The sequence below is a fragment of the Amblyomma americanum genome, chromosome 2, assembly GCF_052857255.1.
Source record: "Amblyomma americanum isolate KBUSLIRL-KWMA chromosome 2, ASM5285725v1, whole genome shotgun sequence".
NCBI lineage: Eukaryota > Metazoa > Arthropoda > Arachnida > Ixodida > Ixodidae > Amblyomma > Amblyomma americanum.
Genome location: NC_135498.1, coordinates 61374433 through 61396800, shown reverse-complemented (window position 1 = coordinate 61396800; position 22368 = coordinate 61374433). Strand labels below are relative to the sequence as shown.

General features: G+C 48.8%; 1 protein-coding gene and 1 non-coding gene across 2 annotated transcripts in view; one reads left to right on the top strand and one right to left on the bottom strand.

Moving 5' to 3' along the window:
• The window catches only part of LOC144119711 (uncharacterized), a 36403-nt gene extending 21478 nt beyond the window's left edge, over positions 1-14925 (top strand). The window contains exons 5-6 of the mRNA XM_077652267.1: positions 3001-3189; positions 13008-14925. Of these exons, the coding sequence (XP_077508393.1) occupies positions 3001-3189; positions 13008-14036 (1218 nt within the window). The 3' untranslated portion in view covers positions 14037-14925. The remainder of the gene's footprint in view (positions 1-3000; positions 3190-13007) is intronic.
• On the bottom strand, positions 6536-6608 carry TRNAM-CAU (transfer RNA methionine (anticodon CAU)). Its single transcript has one exon. It is a non-coding gene; the product is annotated as a tRNA-Met (tRNA).
• Positions 14926-22368: the final 7443 nt, after the last annotated feature.

The following is a 22368-nucleotide window of genomic DNA, read 5'->3' as shown; positions in this document are numbered from 1 at the left end:
CCTTCAGATGTTTACGCTAAGGAAAATATGCAGAAGCATTACCACTTGCGGACAGCCATCTCTTCCAGCAGATACTTGCAACGTGCCAGTCCTATGCAATGCGCGCAGTTTGCGAGGGCATGTAGCGTAAAACCTTCGAGCGTAACCTTGAACTGGGATATAGAGTGACTGTCTCTATAGGGTTGGGCTGCATAGCATAGACGTATTTTTCGTGCCTCATAGGCGACGTTCCATCGCCTTTTGGGAACTAGATCCGAGGCGGCTGCGTTTTTATGGAGGAAAAACGCTAAGGCGGCCGTGTGCTGTGCGATGTCAGTGCACGTTAAAGATCCCCTGGTGGTCGAGATTATTCCGGAGCCCTCCACTACGGCACCTCTCCCTTCCTTTCTTCTTTAACTCCCTCCTTTATCCCTTCCCTTATGGCGCGGTTCAGGTGTCCAACGATATATGAGACAGATACTGCGCCATTTCCTTTCCCCCCCCAAAAAAACAATTATTATTATTAACTAGGTCCGCACTTCATTGAGCGTGCACACGCCACCTACGCAGCCTGGATACATCCCCTGCAACTTTTTTTTCTTCATTTGTGCCGCGTGGAATCCTGGAGCAAATCAAAAATAAATACAGCAGACGTCTTTTATTTCTTCAACCCAGGAGGAAACGCTTGCATCAACTTGCACGAGGTGCGTCTCTTCCGACTTGCAAAACACTTTCTCCGATCTAACAAGATGCTTCTGAGCCGACAGGTTAGCGTGGGAAAGATCTGCCGAGGCCTGTTAGGACTATACGCGATCAGTTACGCATGCGGCGTCGACAAACCGATTTCACGCGGCTGCGGCAATCCTTCGAGCGCGTAATGCCATGCCACTGCTTTCCGCAATAAACCGGCTTCGCGAACTGCTCGTCCGCGCAGAGAATGTAGCAAGGAAAAAAAAAAAAACACTAGGCGGGCTGCCGCCGGTGCGGTCGCGCATATGCTTGCGGACGTATCTACGTAGCCAGGAAAGAGGTCGGCGGCACGTCGGTCGTTCGAGTCATTGGTGCCGATCAGAGGCAGGCAGCCAGCCAGGCAAGCGGAAGCAGACTGCTTTGCCCGTTTTTTTTTTTTTTTATCTGCAAATGTGCCGAGCGGAAGACAGCGTCTGTGCACAAATGTGGGGTTCACGCTGAAGCTCCCACGGGAGCAGACAGTTGTGTATGGTATAGTGCGCATCATCTCGGCGGGAGAACTCCACAGCGGGACGCCCACTTTTGAAAGTCGACGGGAAGCCATGCAGAGAAAGACAGACAGGTAGGGTGAGCGTCAAATGTCCTTTTGTATACCGTGCGCGGGAGCAAGAAGATTTGATAAAATTAGGCAGGCGCGGAGTTCGTATACTTACGCAAGCTTTCTCAATGCGCACTGGCAATAACGGACGAATCATAAAGGTCCTGTTCGCAAAAAAGAATTAGAAAGGGCAGGTATGAGAAACTCAAATGAGAAAACAGCAGAGAAATGTGGAATTTAATACGGTTGTGGCCTTTTTGCTTCACAAAGATACGTACCACAGCAGCCCTAGGACGCGTGCACGCTGTAAAGGAGATTTCAGGATTGATTTGGACTGAATGTTCTGGTTAATAAATACAATGCATGGGTTCTCTGCAAGATTTGCGGTCGATTAGGCACGGGTTCTGAGCTTCATTACGCGGGATCTGTCTGCGTTTCACCTCCACCGAAATGAAACCAGTGTAGTTATGTTCGGTAGCAGAAGGCTTTTGTCATGAAGCAACCCCAGAGGCACGAAATTGGGAAGAAAAATATCTGTACTATTCCGCTTATAATAAGTAGATAGCAGTTTCAGTATGATAATCCCAACACAATAAAGGTGGTTCTACATGCCACCAATTTTAAGCTTTGCATTCTTTGCAATGTCCTGACAGTACCTCCTCCAGTTTCTAAGGTGTACGCCCATTTCTATGGGCACTGTTAGGCAATGTGATGCATAATGGGATATTTGGTTGGTCAGTACTTATACTCACCAGGCGTCACCACTCCAAACTGCTGATAAGAGTTCCTCAAAGGGGCTCCTGATAGCACAGGCAGATGCGAGCTGCCTCAGCTGTCACCAAACGGGGCTTGCTGACACCTTTGATGTTTCAGAAAAGCTGCTAAGCTTTTCTCCGTCATTTCAGATGAAGTCACAACGGCAGCGCACCGCACCCTTCCGATACAGCATTCACTCCGAAGCTCGCTTCGATGACATGACGGCACCCCAACCATAAGCCCTTTGTTGCCTACATTCTCCTAGATAGGTTTCTTATTGGCCAACTGGTGGACGAAGGCGTTCTAAATAAACATAAAAATTGTAATGAACTGTCAAGCGCCGCCTTTGGTAAACGCGATAGCGTTTAAACGGATTAATGCCTATATACACGAAATTTGTATTTCTCGACTCTACATTCATAGACCCCTGAAAGTATTCATACCACTCCTACAGCCCTGTCTGGCAATGTTAATGTTTGCTCGGTAGTGAAGGACGTATTTATTGCTGAAAAAAAAAAGCGGAATTAAACATTTTCCCTCCACTCGGCTCCAACTCGTGATGTCCAGACTGGAAGAGGCCCTGTGATCACCGCCTGTGTGTGGATGGCGGCGTAGCTTGGCGTCAGGGATCCGCACGCACGCACGCACACACACACACGCACGCACGCACGCACACACACGCGCACACGCGCACGCACACAAATTCTTTAGGCGTCAGTATAGTTTGCTTGTGGAAACGGCCTATGGCGGCGATACCTGTGCATATTTTTTAGTTTTTTCTTCTTTTTACCTTACAAGAGCACCACATACGGTGAGAGTAGCCTCTAACGTGGGATTAGAATGCAGTAAACTTCAATTTGTCCTGAGTGTCCTTAAAGTTGCCAATGCTCATCGAGCTGCTTTAAAGTTGTGTATAAACCATGGCGTGACCACAACAGAAGCACGATGCAAGGCTCCCTGCTGGCCCTCAATCGCAGGTGAGGAATAGCCCTGGCTACCCCGTCGAGCGCTGGCACCAGTGCCAGGACCGGTGCAATACCACCGAGGGAGCTGTCTACGGAGGACTGGAGGGCGGCTCGCCCACGTTGGTGGGGAGGGCGTACTTTGACGGCAGCTTCTCACCCTGCAAGGTGGTCTCCGTGGGCTGCGTGCTGCCCGGGGGACAGGTACCATTATCATCATCAACATCGTTATAGCCCCGCTGAGTCCCCGGCAGAACAAAAGCTCCTCCCGGTGACCTGCAGCCCTGGTCCTCCGCTACCCTTTTCCGCGCCCTATCCGCAGCAAACTTTCTAACGTCATAACCCCACCTCAACAGCATTTTCCTTTTCTAATAGCCTACTCTGCAGCCACAAGCGATCATTGGTTCTTCGTGTTTCCCACTTCCTTCTGACTTTAGTTACGATAACATCAACTCGCATTTGTTTCCTATCTATACTGCGGTCTTTTTAGCGTAGCGCCTGTCATTTACGAGCACATGTACTTATTATACGCCCATGCCTGTATGGGGAACATGCGCTGAAGTTTGCGGTGCCGATTGCAGCGCCATAACACACTGCCTAGCGAGAAGAGCCAGCAGTTTTGGGTAGTACTCTTAGTAATTTTCCGCGCCACCTTCAGGCGCTTATTGGCGTGAGCCTCCGCGCTCTGTCGAAGGCACACGTGCTGTGCGTAAGCTATCTGCTATTAAACAGCGTGCGCTAACAGGACGTACACAGGAAACTTGGAGACAGAGGAAAGAAGCGCATCCTTTTTAGATGGTTACGTCTAGGTTCTTATGTTCTTTAGCAGTATTCTCTTACTCTGCATTCCCCTATGTTGTTCCGTTTTTACTGTTTTTTATGCGCCTTTTACACGCCGCTTTATGCGCCTTTTTAAGTTTCTTCCTTTACATATGCCTCGTGTTGTTCCTTACGTTTTCTCTGCTCATGTTTTTGCACTTCATATCAACCGTTATCTGCTCATGTTTTTGCACTTCATATCAACCGTTATCACTCTTGGGTCACCTGTTACATTCAGCTTTTCGTAGAAGGGTCAGGGTTCGGGCTAGTGGGTAATCAGCATGAGGATTCATAGCGCACAGAATACACAGGACACAACACAAGCGCTTACTTCCACTGAATGGTCTTTATTTGGCGCTGACAGCCTTATAAAGGTCAGGTATTGCGCACGTACAAACAACTAACAATGATTATCTTGTCAAGGTCATGATGTGTGAAGGAAAGAAGAAAACCAAAACAATAAAAACATTAAAAAATAAAATAAAAGACAATAAAAACCTACCAAACAGTGCACAAGTTTCACACTTTCGCCCTCTGCCTTGCACCTAAGAAAGCGAAGTCTTTCATTGATAAAAACACCGAAGGATCACTGATACAATTTTCCAGTCCCTCTTTTTCCATCTCTGCCGCTTCAATTATTTCCCTCGTTTTTTGATTGCTATTTTTTCCTAATACTGCTCATTCAGCTTTTCGGTCTACATGGTGAGCTTTGTTACGTCTTGTGTTTTTTTTTTTTTGGCCGATGTTGGAAGTTGTTGGCCTCTGTCATTCATTTCGCACACCCTCACCCCAGCAGATATAAAAGAGCGTCTGGCATCCTTTCCTGTCATTAAAGTTGGAAGTATGCGCTTCTTTCCTCTGTCTCCAAGTTTCCTGTGTACGTCCTGTTAGCGCACGCTGTTTAATAGAGATGTACCAACTAGCCCGTCAGAAAGTTCTACTATCTGGGCTACGCCGAGAGAAGCTAGGCAATGAATGCTGTCAGCCAAACGCGGGTATCTTATCGCGCAGAATGTGTTCTCGCGTTTTCAGCGGCCCAAGCGGCTGACAACAGCAGTTTTGAGTCACCGAATGGAACAATTGCAGTGCCGCCTTGGCAGCGCAGGTTCCCCATATGCGCTTGGGACTGCGCCGCTTAACAAGCGTGCTGGAAGTATACGTACCCATGTGCATGCGAAAAGATTCGCCTTCGTTGTAGACTTGAACGTTTACTGTCGCCCTCGGTAGCGCTCATCACAGAAAAGCTCGCAGGTTTCGAAATAACCACAGAAAGTATATGTTTTTCGTTTTCTTTGTGAATTACGCCTGCCACGTCTGTCCAGTATGGGGTATTCAGAGAGCGAGAATGCCAGCTCGGGGCCTCTAAAATACCTGAACGTGCACATTATTGCGCTTGTTTTGGAACCAGTTCTTTTTCTGGCTCTAAACAAACTACTACTTACGGCAGAGCACAAAGACAACATACGAAGACGTCGTGTCGACAGAAAGGGCTTCGCGAAGACAAAGACAGTTAGTCGAGTGAAAACAAAAACGACTGTGGCGCCGGTCCCTTCTGTTCAGCTGAGAAGACTTGACGGGGGTAACTGTCTCCGTTTCTATTTTTACTTTTACTTTTTATTTTCTTTATTTACTTTTCACTCACACATTTTCCTGAGAGTGACCTATTTTATTTCCCTCTTTCATGGACTATCTAATTGATCAAAGTTATTTTTTTACTACATGCGGCATTATTTAAGGCACTATCGAATGTTCCCCTGCTTGCGATGCATTAGTGGGGCCAAAAGAAGCCATCTTCTTTTCATTTTACCTCACTTTGACTACGTCAGCCGGAAGCCCCCTTGCGTGAAACGGTGCCAAAAAGAAAACTCGCAGCAGCGAACGCATACGCGGCCTGCGGCGTCACCAGTATACGTTCTTTTACAATCACGTCCATAGATAGGAGTACGGAGGAGTGGCGCCGCAGCCGGTGACCGTATGTGCCACAGCTTGCCTTATCTTAGTCGAAATGACGCTGTTGTCAGTCGACTGACAACGAGTAAGATAGCGGTCCCGGGAATAAACTATTACTCTGCACCTCGTGTCGTCATGCATCTGCCAACGCTGAGTCGATCGATGGTATTTTCGTTTTCGACAGTCCTGACGTCATGAAGCCACAGGACTGAAGCAAAAAAAAAAATAATGTATCATGCCTTCCAGAGTTTTCACCGTGTTTTCGAAGAGAGAATGACAGCAACAACAAACCTTTTTTTCTGATCACGCATCTGGGTTTAAACTTGCTGCTTGACCAAAGCAGACGCGATCCATTCGGTTTTGAGCCAGCGTATGTGAAGCCAGGTGCATTGAAACTGTATAGCGTCGCCGCGATTCCTGTTCGCTACCACGTATACAAAACACAGGCATAAGTATACGGGCCTGGCTCATTCAGTACTTTTATCAGTCTCCACTGAGGCGAACGCATCAGTAAGCCTAAAGCATAGCTGCCCAGTGAACGATGACGTAAGTTATTACGATAAGGTATCTTAAGAACAAAGAGACAGACAAGCAGGCTTCCAGCAACCTGTCACCGCAAAGATATCGTTGTTCTTTAACAGTGAGCCGTTCACTAAATCCTCATTCACTCCCAATAATCAGTCGGTTCAAAATTGCTCAAGAACCAAACAAATGGAGGACATCCGCCTGGAATGGTTTAAACGTTTCTCGACAATAAGAAAGAAAAAAAAATTGACCGCCTTGCCCCGGGTGAGGATCGAACTCACGACCTTCAGATTATGAGACTGACGCGCTGCCTACTGCGCTACCGAGGCGGATGCACTCCGGGCTGCTTAGAGGCTTACTTGTACGTTGCACAACTGATTGTCGCAAATCTGCTGGTTGTTTCGTGATCGATGATATTGTAAGCGTCTGCGCGCTTGCTTATCGACGCCCCAACAGTGCTCATGCGTTACACAGCTTGTTTTAAATGTTGAACAAGTTCATTTCGGTTCCGCAATGAGTGTCTCTAATGCCGTATTTACGCGCCTTTAAGCAGTACCTACCTTCCGTATAGCATGCGATGAAACTGCGGGGCCCGCTGTGAACATTACCGCGTTTTCATGAAGCTAATTATGCAATATGCGGTACAGGCATCACTAAGTCGGGTATCGTAGTTTGGTCTCCAGCATTCAGACGGGTAATTTTTGCAAAGATCCTCGTTGTTAAATAGCCGCTTAGCAGACGCAAGTCCACTAAACACGCGCACGTTTCTACAAACACGAATGGTACCAAAGTATTGTTGCTGCAGGTAACGTCGTCAGTTTTTTTTTTCTGTAATATTCTAATTAATGTACGTGTAGACAAACTCTTGCCGGTTTTTTACCATTATTTTTAGCACGCGTATAAGTGCACTTTGAATGCAAAAGATAGGCAAACATTGAAATGCGCTGTTATGAATAAATTAAAAAGAATCTTTATTAAGACTAATTTCGCCAGGCACAAGGAAATTAAACGAGGAAGGCTGAATGTTACCGGCACAAACGCCTCGTCTGAACATACTGCGCGCTTGGCGGCGTTCACTATTGGCCAGTGTTCGCGCATGCGCATTCGCGAGGGCCCCTGGCTTTTCTGCTCATGTTCGACACGCCTTCCTCACAGCGCGAGAACAAAATGACATGTTTGAAAGGTTTTGTTCTGGTTTTTTGTTTGACAGTGTACTATTTTCATTGCGGCGCATGGTCCCATTTCCGCAGATAATTCCGAGAAGTGATGTCCTTAGTGGAATGGCAATAAAATAAAATAATCAAATAATGTCCTCATCATTTCAACGTTCCTTACGGAAGCGCCGTGCCAGTGACGTCATCGTATCTTTCCTATCCATATCACAGTCTCTATCCATATCATATCGCTGTTCACAGTTTGACATCGGCCGCCCTCTCGCCGTATCTTAGGGGTGATTCAGCGGCTAGAGACGCATGTTTTGCTTGGAAATTAAATGAGAGTAGTCTCCTTCCTTCACACTATTTCGCTATACCCGCGGCGACAGAACTGAATTGAATACCCTCGCGCCCTTCCCCACCTCTCCCTTTTCTGGCTACTTGTCCGGAGGAGATGAGTCTGTCAATGCGGCCCGCGTGGCGAGATGAGTTTGAGACGCCTGCACGGCGCTGTAGATTTCTTACTCGGGAAGACGCATCAAGTATGTACAGCCGGGGACAAAACTCTGTGAACCGCGTTCTCCGTAAACGAAGCTGATAGCTCATTATTAGCCGCCGGTTGGTCACCAAACTTGTGGTGGCGAAAGCCGAAATCGTGTCACCTTCGCAACTGTTGTCTCCAGTCGGCGGCTAATACTGGAGATATATCGGCTTCGTTTAAGTACCACGCGGCCCACAGACTTTTGTCCTCGACTGTACGTCGTTCAAGTGATGTCCAGTTCATTAACCTTCAGGGTAGCCCAAAAATGAGCAATCCTGGAATTTAGCAGGGCCACGTGATCCATTGGTCACCACGATTTGCAAATATGTGACCGCCGGAACTGAACTGCGCTGCCCTTATGTTCCTACAGGTGGCGCTGATCTTCGAGTTCCTGGTCGAGTCCCGGGGAGTGATCTTTGAGTGGGTCAACAGCAACAACAGCAAGCTGCTGTCCGAGCCAACGTCTGCCGACGTTGCGCCAGTGGCAGTCGGAGAGGCTTTCATCGGGCGCAGTCACCCGCTTCCTGCGGACGGCAGGTTGCTGCTGGGTGCCATCCTGCGACCCGGCAACGGGTCCGCGCGCCTACACACTTGCGACGCGAGGGAACCGCTGCCAGCGCCCCTGGACTCCTTCCAGGTCCTTGTCAAGAGGCCCTCCTCCGGAGAGCAGCTGCTGCTCTGAGAGGAGCAAAGGCACCCGAAGAGGAACCTGCTGACAGCACAACGGAAACTCGAGTTTTTTGTGTGTATCTGTGTCCTCGTGTGATGCAACCTCAGTTTTTTGCTTGTTTTGCACAAAGCTCTTTCTTTTTCTATCCCTGATTTCCTCTCCTGTTTTGCCAGCAACGCCCCGGTACCCTCTTCTTGCTCACTTGTTAGTGACTCGGGTGTAAACGTGGAAACAAAGTTGCCCTCGTCTGCGCTAGAACGCTGCCAGTAGCAAAAAAAAAAAAAACAAGCAGAATTAATACAAAAGCATACTAGGTTACATGCATGCTGGGCAGTGAACATTTCGTGCCTCGATTGCAGAAAACCTTCCACGGGCATCGTTCAAGGCTAGCGCGTTAGATGTTTGTATATCTGCGGTTGAAAACGGTAAAAAGGAATCTCACTGATCTCACCGCAGAGGGGTTAATGTTGTCATTTGCTTCAAAGGGTTTTAATGCTTTTGGTGCCGGTTCCTCTTAAGAGTGGCAGCACAAGCGCTGTTTGTATGAAACTGTGGGTTTTTTGACCCGGTCTGGTTTGTGTCTGGCAGCATTTTCAGCTGCTGGTCTCCCAGATCAGTGAAGAAAAATTCAGAGGAAAAGAAGAGCGGAGGACGGCTGATTACGTATTAACTGTTATTCCTGGAAGTGAAAGTGGTGTGACCAAGATAATGCGATATTTATCCAGAAGTGAAATTCGTCCCTGCTGACGCTACGCAAAGGCGCCGGGATTCTTTCCTTAAAGCACGAGTTTGGTTATAAGGGCGAGACAACAATTACTAATCTCGTGCTCCAACCTGTACAGTAGTGGATGCCAGCAGGTATTGATAGTTCCTGTTTGATGGTCAGCTCTTTTCACTGATTGTTTTACTGTTACGCTTAAAGAGGCCTAGGCCTTCACATTCGTAATTGTCCCAGATGTGAATCAACGCTTTTTTACGTCTTGATAGATAAATATTCACTGTCAGGGAAAAGATAAGACGACAATACTTTCTTGAACGCTGTCCATCTCTGCAAACTTTGCATGCGTCAAAAATTGAGCGTGGCTGTTTTTTTTCTTGCTTCGAAGTTATCGTTATATGAAGCATAATAATCATAAAAACTCCCCCCCCCCCCCCAGCCCTCTCCTTATCCTCTCTCTGCTTGAAGACATACTTTCAGAGTAGACAATTGTTCGCTCTGAGTGCCTGCATTGTTTAGCATTGAACTGATAAGCCATCAGCTCTTACTGCGACACGCACCGCTTATTCACTGACGACACGTTTTAACACACGTTAACCTCATTCTCTTCCTTCGAGCTCGCGATATTAACGCGATACGCGTCTATCCGCCTCCACGAGGACATGACATAACACTTGGGCTGTTCAGATGAGCTATCTCTATATCTCCTCCCAAAAGTAAGCATACGTGAAAGTTCACGTTTATCTAACTGCCAGTCTAAATTCGCTACAGCCGCTTTGACCACGGGCACTGGACTGAACGTTAGAGTCGAGAAAGCGAAAGTTGGTCAAGGCAAGGTCTTCGATTGTGAAGACCGCACGCTCTTTTTTTTTCCTCCCTGCGAACGGGCGGTGAGCCGCCGAGCGGATACGCATCCGAACCCGATCAGGCAAGGCGCCCAAGACGCGCTCGCTACGCGACCGCCGAGAAGCAAAGGAACAAAGGAAGCGCCAACCGACACTCTAGCGCGTCCTCCTCTTCACCGCCGTCGTCATTGGAGCGGGTCCACAGTGGTGTTAGTACACGCGCGTGGCAGCAAGACGGCGCCAAGAATTGACATGTGTATGTGGGTCACGGAAAGTGGCATCAGCGCGGCAATTTAGCGCGGACCGGCGGGAGCGACGCGCGATCGGGGCGGCTGCGGCGAGTAGCGGCGGCGACCAGAGGCGCCCGCGTGCGGTGACGAGGGACAACGAGAGGGACGAGCCTCCCATATTGGCCTTGCGTCGCGTGGCCTCTGCGATAACAGCGAGCGCGAGCCCGCGCGGCCAGCCCGCTTCCTGGAGGCAGCCCGTGCGTGCTCGTAACAACGGGCGAGGAGTGAAGCCCGGTCGACAGGGTCGCGTCGGCGGCGACGGGTCCGTGGCGAGAACCATGGTGCTCCGGAGGACCCCAACGGGGACTGTGGACTTTCTTCATGACGGAAGGCTTCCCCTCGCCTTGGCGCTGGTGTTGGTCCTGGTGTCATTGATGCCGTCGGTCCACGGCGTGACGATGACCGACGAAGACCTGTCTTTGATCGAGTGGTCGCACGGCACCAACAGTCGCTGGAAGCTGGAGCAGGCGCTGAGTGGTCGCGTGGCGCCGTACGTCGAGGCAGACGTGAGCCATGCAGAAGGCATGGCCGTCATGGCCCACCCGCCGGTACGGTCGTGGGACCTGAGCCTGAGGGAGTTTCTGCGCATAGTGTGCGGGTCGCCCCGGAATGTGACGCTCAAGCTGGACTTCAAGTCCAGCGAGGTTCTGGACAGCGCCTTTGTGGACATGGAGAGCGCCCCCATCGAGGTAAGGCCGCTTTTCTGTACGACTCTGTTCTTTTGAGGTGCCTTGTCCAATGCCTTCTTACCTTTGTCATTTCCTTGAGTGGGTATACCAAGCACGACGTTCCTGGGAATTCGCGGACAGCAGAACAGTGGCTTAAAGTCGTCGTCGTGTTCGTTGAGCGACGTATTATGCAACGGTTCTTCCAGCCGTGAATTCATTTGCCCATATTCTGCTGGCTTTAATATCATCCTTGGCGTCCCAGGTGGTATGACTGCATAGTACACGAGCACAGGAATGTATTGTAGAAAGTATAAGGTTTCAATGATCAGTATCGCCGAAAGAAAAAGGACAAAGGAAAGTTCACACCGAAGTTCGTCCTACTTAAAAGGGCTCAAGATAATGAGCGCGACTGACAACGTTATCTACCGTGCGTCAATGTCCAAGACCAGCTTTGATATCCTCTTGCGCTGGCACTCTACATGTCGACAGATATGTACTCAGGCTACTGATTTCCTGCCTTTTTTTAAATCCCAAACCCTCCAATTCGCGTTCCATTTGATTAGAAAACTATCGTGATAAGCTTAACTAGGTGCGAGTGGTCTTGCGCTCGCACCTGGAGTACTTGAAACCCGCTACTTCTATATACAAATACATTAAACATGTGGTTTTTTGACCTCCGCCAGCTGTATGCACTATTTCATTTTCACCCTGGTTATCACATGTTTAATCTGTCACGATGGAAGCGGGAGTTCTGAGTGTCTTCGCGTGTGTGGGTGGCCGTACATTGTCATCGTGTGGTGAAGATGTGGACCCAAGGTGGCTTTTAAGACGTACTTTTCTTGATAGTGATCCCGCATATGTAAATTTTTGCTATGTTCACGTTTTACTATTTTTATCACTAAGGCTGGTGTTTCTCCCGCTCCAAATCTAAGCTCAATAGATAATAGAGCGGGCTTGCACTATTTATATGCTTAATACACCAGCATACCTACAGGACTCGGCCTTGTGGACTTGCGGTCATGCTTGCTGTAGATTCTTGAGCAGCTAGATTCTTGATTCTTGCAGGTTGATTCTTTGGCAGAAGACAACACTGCCAAACGGTAACGGCAAGGCGGACGACACCCTTGGCATTAATACTGCCGTTTTTTAAAAAGACGGTTATTTTGTCTTCGGCGACTTGCCCATTTCAAAAACTGAGAACTCACATTGGTTGAGGCTTGCGGCTGCTGATTCAAATGTACAGGGCCAAAGGGCTTCCTATGCCGCCTGAGAACAGCCCTTCATTTAGCTCCTGCTTCAGGAGACTATGGAGTTAAAAGAACTCAAACAGAAGCTTCCATTGAGAGACGCTAGGATCTTAAGTTCTGGTCCGTGAGTTCCAAGGCACACTTTAAAGGCGCATAAATCAAATTGCGATTTGTGCAAAATCAGTCATGGAAACGGCAAAAGGGAAAACCAGGCAGCGGTCAGCATCTGCACTACAAAAAAAAAGTGTGTGATCGCCATATACTCTTAATGTTTGTAGTTAAAAGCATCGGTGTCCTCCAACACCGATCCATGGGTCAGCGCGATCCATAGTTTCAGAGCTCTCGTGCTAGCGTTCCATACTGGAGACATCGCGAAGGGGCCCACTGCTCACCCGTACTGATTAGCAGTAAGGCTTAGATGAATTCTCTAACATAGATTTGGTTCCGATTGAGCCGCACTTTTATTTGCCACCATATTGACTAGCGTTTGTGCGGCTGCGCCACTCGCGTAGAACTTTTGCGTACGAAAGGCTCCTGGAAACGCAGTCCATGGTTTCTAGAGAAAATGACGCGCGGATATGTTCTTTCATTGCAGAACTTGCGGGACTTGTGGCTGAACGCGGACATTGTAGAAGGTCCCGGCGGCAGGCCCACCGTGGATGCGCAGCACTTCCTACAGCTGTGCACCAGCCGCTTCCCGCAGGCCACACTCTCGCTGGGCTGGACCACGCGGCACATGGCCTCTTACACCTGGGCGCACGTCGAGGTCATGGCAAGACTGCTCGTGTGCGGCCCGTACCGCGTGCCGCGCGTCACGTTCCCCGTGCGCGCCTCCATGCTGGCCGCCTCGATGCCGCAACTCCTGTGGCTCCTGGACGTGATCCCCGGCTCGACACTCACTGTCTGGTCATCCACCAGTGACACGTGGAGCACGCAAGCTCTGGTCAAGCTTCGCAGAGTTCTGCCGTGGTCAGCGGTCTACTACGACCTGCCATCTGACCAGAAGCAGGACTTCGACCACGCCAAGGCTGCCGTCACGTCTTCGTCCCAGCACAGCATGCATGCCATGGCTGGTCCGCTTCCAGAGTGGTCACTAGGTATTGGCTATTCCTGTCAACAGAAAGCTCTGGCCGGTAAGCGCGCGGTCGTGCTAGCGGGACCTGGAGTCAGGATCGTTCTTCCAAAGCGATGGGACTCTCTCGACGCCAAGTTGGACATGAGCCGCTCTGGAGGTTTGTACATAGGCTGGGGAAAAGAGGAGAAGATTAGGCTCAACGGAGCATGCTTCCATCTCCAGCTGACGAACGGCCGTAACGTGACGGCCCGTGTCTGGCCCGCCCCTTGTGGTTCATCGTACTCCTCACATAGCGATGACGACGACCTCAAGAACGAAGCCCAGCTGCGCTCCGGACGCCCGCTAGTGACGCGCGAATGGCCTTCGTCACCGCCGACACAACAGACGCCCAAAGAAGCCGGACCCACTAACTCGCTCCTCTTCGAGTCTCCAGGTGCTGCCGTAGTCTACGACGTCCGCATAGCCTCAGCGGTGGCCTCACGCGCTACTTCGCTGTCCACGTTGTTATTGTGCCTTGTGATTGCCTTGGCTGTCGTCTTTCTGCACTGATGACCATGGGAAGGACATTGCGGGCAGGGGTGAAACAAATTTTCGTCAGTTCGCTTGCAGGGCAACGAGCGAATGATATCTACGATTGGCTTTCGCATTCATATACTTTGTTTTCGAGTAGGCAGTAAGGGCCAGGCGCTGCGTAGCCTAAATCAAAAGTAATAGAGAGAATATCGTGGCTGGGCGGCTGGCCGTCTTGTCTTCTAGCGTTGCAACAGGCTTTTGAGACCATCGCGCCATCTCGAGGGACTTTCCACTTTGATTTAACAGTATCTAGAACATTACCGGCTCACATGCAGTGTACATGCTAGCAGGAAGCGTTCATTTGTGTACCTATGTGGTTCCATTGACGAAGACTTCAAGCGCAGCTCATTAAATACCCTCGCCGCTGTCATGTATGCCACCCGCATCATTTTACTTTTGCTCATTTGATGCGGAAAGAACGTCGTGGAGTCGTCTAGAGGAAGTCCCGTAATTATGAGGCTCACGACATGTCACAGGCGGGCCTTCGGGCGTATAATTGAAGGCGGCTTTGTGCTCAGGCTACTTTGTCTACAAAAGGCAAGGAAAGTAAGAAAGATCGTCACAACACCTTATGCCGCAAGAAAGTTTTTGATACTAAAAGATTTTTATGCTGACTTCTGAAAGTACTGCACTGAACAGCATGGCGTAGGAAAGAGCTCAAAACCACTGCCTTCTTTTAAGCATCTACTGATACACCTTTCGCGTTTATGTAGGTTTCACATGTCCACACCAGTGTCTTACTTAATTAGATTTCTTGATTGTCTTAATTAGCAGGTAGTCCTCTTTGATCTGTGTACCGAGTTTACGCCCTGGAAAGTTTCTTGTTGAAACGAGCAATAAAGTGGTTTTGGGCTACGAACAAACATTCGTGAGTGTTTTGTCTCGTGGGCATCGTGGAAAGTACTGCTCCGGAGTACTGCATGGCGCCACGAGTCATCATTGTTCCTACTCATGCCTACTTTCTCTTAGCTGCGGTACGGCCAGTCGACGAGTTCACCACGAATTCGTCATCGCGAAGCCCAGAAGGATGGTGTACAGACTTCAGATTAAGCCTTCTCCCCCAAGTGCCATTGTAAAAAAGATTTCGTGAAAACTGAAAACAAACACTTAGGTGAATAAGGTTATAATTGCTGGATGCTTCCTGTGAGGTGGTAAAGGTGTCAGTAAATTGGATGGCTTAATTCAGAGGTGGGCCATTCCATAAATCCTTTCAGACGATATACGTACACGACTCAGTACATGACGAACTCGAAGCTTTTCCATTGATAGGGTGCTACAGCTAGCAGGGATTTCTTTGTTCCGGCCGAGTTCAGGATCCTCAGGTCGCATTTTTTTTTTTATGCCAGCTATAGCAAACGCAGCAAATAATGTGAGCTGAGCCGTCAAGCATGTCTTTCGCCTTTTTTTTTATGTAGACAATTTCCAAACATACGGACGCTTCGTTAGAATTTTCGTAGACAGCTGTAAACTTAACCGGGGGTGTTTTGCGCTGGAAAACATAAGAATAAGAATTCTACAGGCCTGGATATACTGGTTAAGCGGGGACAAGCTTATTTTCAACCAAATTGACAGCGGTTTCTGAAAAAGCTCAGCTCGCCGAGTTTAGCAAAATTTCGAGCGCACATTACATTCTGACGCCACCTTTTCTTGTTCCCTGCACGCAAAATGCGACTAGAAAAAATCCTCAGTAATGTCTAAGCCACGTATCCTTGTATTTTTCTTTTTTTCGTCGAAGGCGGCCTTACGGGATTTGTTTAAACTTTGGTTTTGTATTGATGCAGCAAAGATATCTGCGCTAGCTTTTCTGCGTCATTGTTCAATGACACAATCGCGACGCTATCAGCTGAAGCACATTTGGCTCATGGCGCAGTCTGCTCAAGCCCCTCAGGTGAGCATCCATCGCTGTTATTATTTAAAATGGGACTCGGCCAAAACAGCTTCTCTGCAGCCTATGGGGAACTTGCGCTGAAGTTTGCGGTGCCGATTGCAGCGCCATAACACACTGCCTAGCGAGAAGAGCAAGCAGTTTTGGGTAGTACTGTTAGTACTTTTCCGCGCCACCTTCAGGCGCTTATTGGCGTGAGCCTCCGCGCTCTGTCGAAGGCGCACGTCAGCAATCTGTGCTACGCTGAGAGAACCTAGGCAATGAATGCTGTCATCCAAACGCGGGTATCTAATCGCGCAGAATGTGTTCTCGCGTTTGCAGCGGCCCAAGCGGCTGACAAAAGAAGTCACCGAATGGAACAACTGCAGTGCCGCCTTGGCAGCGCAGGTTACCCATTGGGTAGAGTAAACCAGCAGCAGACGAAGGAACTCCGTACCTGGCTTCGACGCCACTATCTGAGTGTGACCTAAACTGCAGCCATTCTGCACGTTGAAGCCACTCGGCAGCCGTGTCAGAGTCGCGATAAGAGTTGCGTTTTCTATTAAACTTTTCTGAGGGGAAGTTCAATACCAGGAGGCGTGCACAGCGCGTGAGCAAAAAGACTTCGCCCATGCTGTGCTGCCGCTCAAAACAAAACGGGCAGCATGACAGGGACAGCATGACAGGTTAACGTACACGCACGCGAAGAAGCAATTGAGCGCCCTTTTTTATGTGTCGCGGCCAGAATTTCCGTTCTCATGAACGTATGTTCTTCAGAGCTTTACAGGCAAAGTTGAAACAACCGCATCTCGATTTGGTCTGTGAGGCTACCAGAGTCAATAAGTTTCCAAAAGATGTGGGTCGGCTCGCAACCTACTTGGCCTGCACGCATGGGCCATTATTTTTTCGGTACCATTCACTCTGTAAAGCAGTGAGAAGCAATGGAACTGTGTGCAGAGTAGGCTTGGCAATCAGAAAGGCACAGCAGCCCCATCAGCGGATATGCATCAAGTCCTGCTTCTGACATGGCCATTCATCCTCGTAGACTGTTCAAATGGTTACACAAATGTTTCGATGCTGATCCAACGAGCGAAATGCACACAAAATTTTGGTATACCGCAGTTTCAAGGTTGGCTGCAGCAGTACCTAAAGTGATTCTCACAAAGGGAGACCGTTTACATTCAGAATGCGCGCAAATGTTAAACGGGTGAGGACCATGATTTGCGAAATTCGCCGTTCGATCAGTGTTCGAGGAGGTGGCGTTGGAATCGCGCCAACTACTCTGTCTGGAATTTTGTCGGCGGATTAAAGCCTGGAACATGCGGTGACCAAATCCATTTCTCTACTTTTCACAGAGAAGCTGAAAGATCTCGTGCTAAATTAACTGCGTAACATTTGACTCAAGCCCCCGATTATGAGACAGATTTTCTGCAGATTACCAGGAGGAAATGAAGCGTGGGTCTGCGGTAGTACTCGGTACCCTATAGCCCAGACGTCCATAAGATGCAAGTCATATAGGAATATCCAGGTCAGGTGAAGGAACGGCAAAACCGGAGAAATGTTGAGTTTACGCTGCTGGTTATTTTCTTCTTGATCGACAAAGACGGTTATTACTATATACTACAGACGGTTGTGACAAAGCAGGGACACAGTGTTGCCGTTCCTGGCAGTCTCAGAGATGCCGTGAGGACGAGCTGTGGATATCCAGCGGGTTCCAATTGCATAACAGCATCCATTAAATCTGCCTATGACGCATCATGTTTTAGTGAGCAGCAATCTTTAGAAGCATAGAAGTGAGGTCCGCCGTTAGCCCCCATGTAGCGCAGGTAAGTGTTTCTGCGACGTCTGACTATTCGAAGGAAACCTTATATGAAACGTAAGTTATTGCGGACTACAAAAAAAGATACTATACAGTGTGACACTGCAACTATTATGGCCATCCTGAAGAAAAACATTGTTCTATATGTCGCTAATTTTGTGAGGTAAGAAAAAAAGAAGGATCAATACTCTCCTAACACATCTCTTAACCTCTACAGACCACTTGCAACTTAAAAACTGCAGTACTTTCAAACTTTGCAATGTTTGAAAGCAATTTGTACCTATCAGAGTGAAAATTTATCTTAGGGAAGCTTTTAAATGAGCATTAAGCACTGAACATCACAATGCTATGGTGGGACTAATAAAAAAAAAGACTAAAGATAAAATGTCCCAGCCCGGGCAACTAAGCATAACGAGTACTGCAAGGCTATCTTAAATATCATTCGACCACTCGGTTTTGCGAAGTGTATCACGTGATAATGGCGAGACAACTTAAGTGGTCCGCGGAAGACACCAGCAGATGCAACATCAACGTAAGTGTACGGTCAGCTATTCGTACTGTGAGTGATGGTGGTTTCAAATTACCGCCAAGACCGAGGTCCTGGAGCTTGTAGCGCGCTTGCTGTTGCCGTCCGGCCGTCGCAAAATGGTGGTCTCATGCCAGGTTTGCCAACACTTGCATCTCTCCCGCGGGCCACACAAGGGCGTGGTCACATGCCCTCAAAGTGTTGCTTAACACGAGCCCAGCTGCCAGAAATGTCGTCGTCTCTCTGTCGCTCTTTTTTTAATACATCTTTCTTGCTTCTTTCTCTTATTTTGTCACTCGGTTCTGTCTGCTCTGCTCAACAGTATTTCCGTTGTGTGTGTGCGGGGGGGTGAGCACCGTGAGGTACGTTTGCTGTGCAAGGCGCTCGTCCGATCTGTCTCGTAAAGCAATGAAAGGAATTTCGCTATTCGTTGCTGCATTTTAAATGGTGTATCAATATTCCCTTTGTAATGCTGGAAAATTCCCCCACGACTGATCGGTTAACCATCGCCTTTTTTGCAGAGCAACATAGCGCTTCTAGCCACACGTGCGGGTGGAAGGTATAATGTTTCTTGTGTTTTGACGAATGCGCGTAGGTAAAAATGTGATTTCATACAGGGTAATTTTTTTGTTGTGTCGGCTTAACATTGACACCAGAAGAAGCGAAGACAGCGACAATAAAATTTCGCACTTCAGAAAAGCTTTATTACACTCCCGGCAGTGTAGCGACCTTTTATTATCGTAAATATGATGTTACGCATTTTTCATGAAAGAAGTTCGTTCAATAAAGATTCACCAAACCTACGTCCGACAGTCGCTGGCTAACATGAATTCTGTGGGCTGAATAGGAGGCGCTGAATTCTGTGGGCTGCGTAGAAGCGGTGTCAGATTTCTCACCCTCACGAAATGGAAAATCTGGCGACAGCCCCTCGAACAGACGGGCTTGACGTCCTGTCTGTTTTGCGGCAGGCAGTGACGCGCAGTGACCGAACGCTCCGCGTGCACTACCTCGGACGATTAAGAGCTGGGCGCCCCACCCCAGCTGTTGTGTGCTAAATGTGCATGTGTTTTTTTTTCTTGACTGCACACGCGCGCATCTTGGACAATTGTATCTTATGTAAATAATGTATATATCACCACTCCCCCTATCCTTTCTTACTGTCCCCTCAGCTCTTTCATTTCACTTCTTCATACTGCCTGCTATACTTTATTCCCGCTGCCCCAGCTCAGGTGCCGCCGCCGCAGTGATGGCAGATGCCGGGGTTAGCAAAAATCTTTTACCTTCCTTTTGTTATTATTTTTGAATTAAACACACTTACTACAGGGATATCGTACGAGGTTTGTTACTAACCGCGTCAGTAACACACAAAGCCCGCGGACGGAGCGTCACACTGGCAACTGGCCTCAATGGTCATATGCCATCTCTGCATGATTCGCCCCCTCACTCACTCACTCACTCACTCACTCACTCACTCACTCACTCACTCACTCTCTCATTCACTCACTCACTCACTCACTCACTCACTCACTCACTCACTCACTCACTCACTCACTCACTCACTCACTCACTCACTCACTCACTCACTCACTCACTCACTCAGTGACGTGTTCTCTTGAGTCGTCAATCGACGTCTCTCGGTCTCTCGAGATCACGTGGGTGCTTTGTAACAGGTTTTTTTTTCTTTCTGAACGTGCTCCACATAGCCCCACGAGCGGCGCCACGATATACACGTCCGTGCCGCGGAGTTGCGTAGAAACGCCGGCGCCGCCCCGTGCCGTATGGGTGGTTCTCCGGCGAGTGGCGCCGCGGTGAGGTCACTCGTAGGAGGGGGACCATGTTACGTGGGCGACGAGGCTTGAATTGTTTGAAGCGCTTAAAGGGGACGCCGTGAAGCGTTGCGACGACTGTGGAGGCTGGCCCGCGACTAGCGTTTCCGCGGACCATGACGACCGCACATCGCCCTTGGCCTCAGCGCTAGACTCGAGCGGTGTAGCTCCTCGCAAAACAAACGCCGCAGCCCCTCAACAACAATGAACACAACGGTTTATACATCTCTCTCAGTAGGCGGTCCTCTTCCGTTCCACTCGCATCGTCCACTCTGACCGACGTAAAAACGGCCGCATGCCTGTGGTATCTTATAAGTGGGTCAGAGTGGACGATGCGTGAACGAGCATTTCCGAGAACATACCAACAATATGTGAAACAAATGCGAGAAACTTTGGCAATTCACTGCCGGGAGTGTGAATATGAGGGTGGCGGCCATTATACTCCGGATTTCCCACAATCTGTAATTGTCGACCGGCATCCTTCGCAAGTCACAGGGGAGATATTGGAGGCGCTAGAGATTGATAGGACGGGCAGTGGCTGCGTAAGCACGCCATCAATCGGCCTTTCAAAAAAGGAGATGGTGTATCTGAGCGGGTATCGAGTGACATGAATTTTAGTATGCTGCTGTCATTACTAGTTTTTGGTTTGGTTTATGGGGGCTTAACGTCCCAAGGCGACCCAGGCTATGAGAGACGTCGTAGTGAAGGGCTCCGGGAATTTCGACCACCTGGGGTTCTTTAACGTGCACTGACATCGCACAGTACACGGGCCTCTAGAATTTCGCCTCCATCGAAATTCGACCGCCGCGGCCGGGATCGAACCCGCGTCTTTCGGGCCAGCAGCCGAGCGCCATAACCACTCAGCCACCGCGGCGGCTCATTATTAGTTTTTGTCTTCTCCCTTTCATGCGCCTATATATCTTTCGATGTTTCTAATAAACGTAAGTTGGAAGTTAGCGCTTGTCCTTCGTCTTTCTTTACGTCCGTGGGTTTTTTTCGCGCTTTTCGTCTTACAGAGAAAATGCGGTTTTTTCTCTTTGTTTTCCGTCATTTCCCTGATATTTTTTTTTGTTTTCCTCACATTTCGTTAACATCCTCGGCCTACAATAAACGTCCCGGTTCACGCGCATGTAACCTGAGGTTGCAGTTTTAAAACAAACCTACGGGACAGCAATACTACAGCAAAGCAAGTTACGCCAAGAAGATGCGACTGTATCTGGCTTCGTTTTTAAGCAGCTGTACTCACAGCAGTATGTTACTACATCGGATAGCTCTAGCTATATGGATGCATTTAGTCAAGGGGGCATGAGCAAGTGAGGCTAGAGTGCGACCAGTGTTTGCAGAATAGGAAAAGAGGATACGAAATGTGCCCTCATATACAGCTCAGCTGATGTCGAAACAAGGCAACGGGACGCGGTCAGCCCAGAGGCGCATATCAAAACCTTGAAAGCACAAGCCTGCGTCATGCGCCCTGCCTCAGTGGCGCTTCTTTACTAAAGGTCATCATGCATTTGGGAACTAAGTTGCTTGGCCACATTCGAGAACAACAGGAGCAGGATTCCTGTTTAGGACGTCAGCAAGAAAGGCTCTCCTGCCGAAAAATTGCATTGCCTTAAACATTGTGAGAACCATTTTACGATCAGTCAGGGGGCATTTATGGCGTAGAGAATAAAACTTCGATTGTTTTCGTTATGAGAGACGTTGTTCTGGGCCTTTCTTCTGTAGAGGTCTGGCCTAAAATTACATTAGAAGGGTGAGGGTTCGGGCTAGTGGGTAGTCAACATGAGGATCCATAGCGATCACAATCAGTGATCCTTCGGTGTTATTATCAAGGAAAGACATAGCTTTCTTAGATTCGAGGAGTGGGCGATAGTGTGAAACTTGCTCACTGATTAGTGGTTTTTATTGTTCTTTGTTGATCTCTTCCCTTGACACATCATGGCTTTGACAAGATAATCATTGTTCGTAGATTATACCTGCACCTTACGTGCCTTACAAGGCGGTCAGCGCCAAATAAAGTTCATTCAGTGGAAGTTTAGCGCTCGTGTTGTGTCCCCTCAATTGTGTGCGCTATGGCTCCTCAAATTATATACACTGAACTGTACTCGAAGGCGGCCATGATTACGAGAGAAATCCGTATAGTGGACCCCGAGCAGCTTGCTAGCAGGTCGCAAGCATAGCGGATTCGGCAGTCCATCGGCAAGCGGTATCTCTTTCAAGACCTTGCGCCGAGTTCAAGCTAGCACGGCGTACAAGAAGTTCCCAGATGAAGC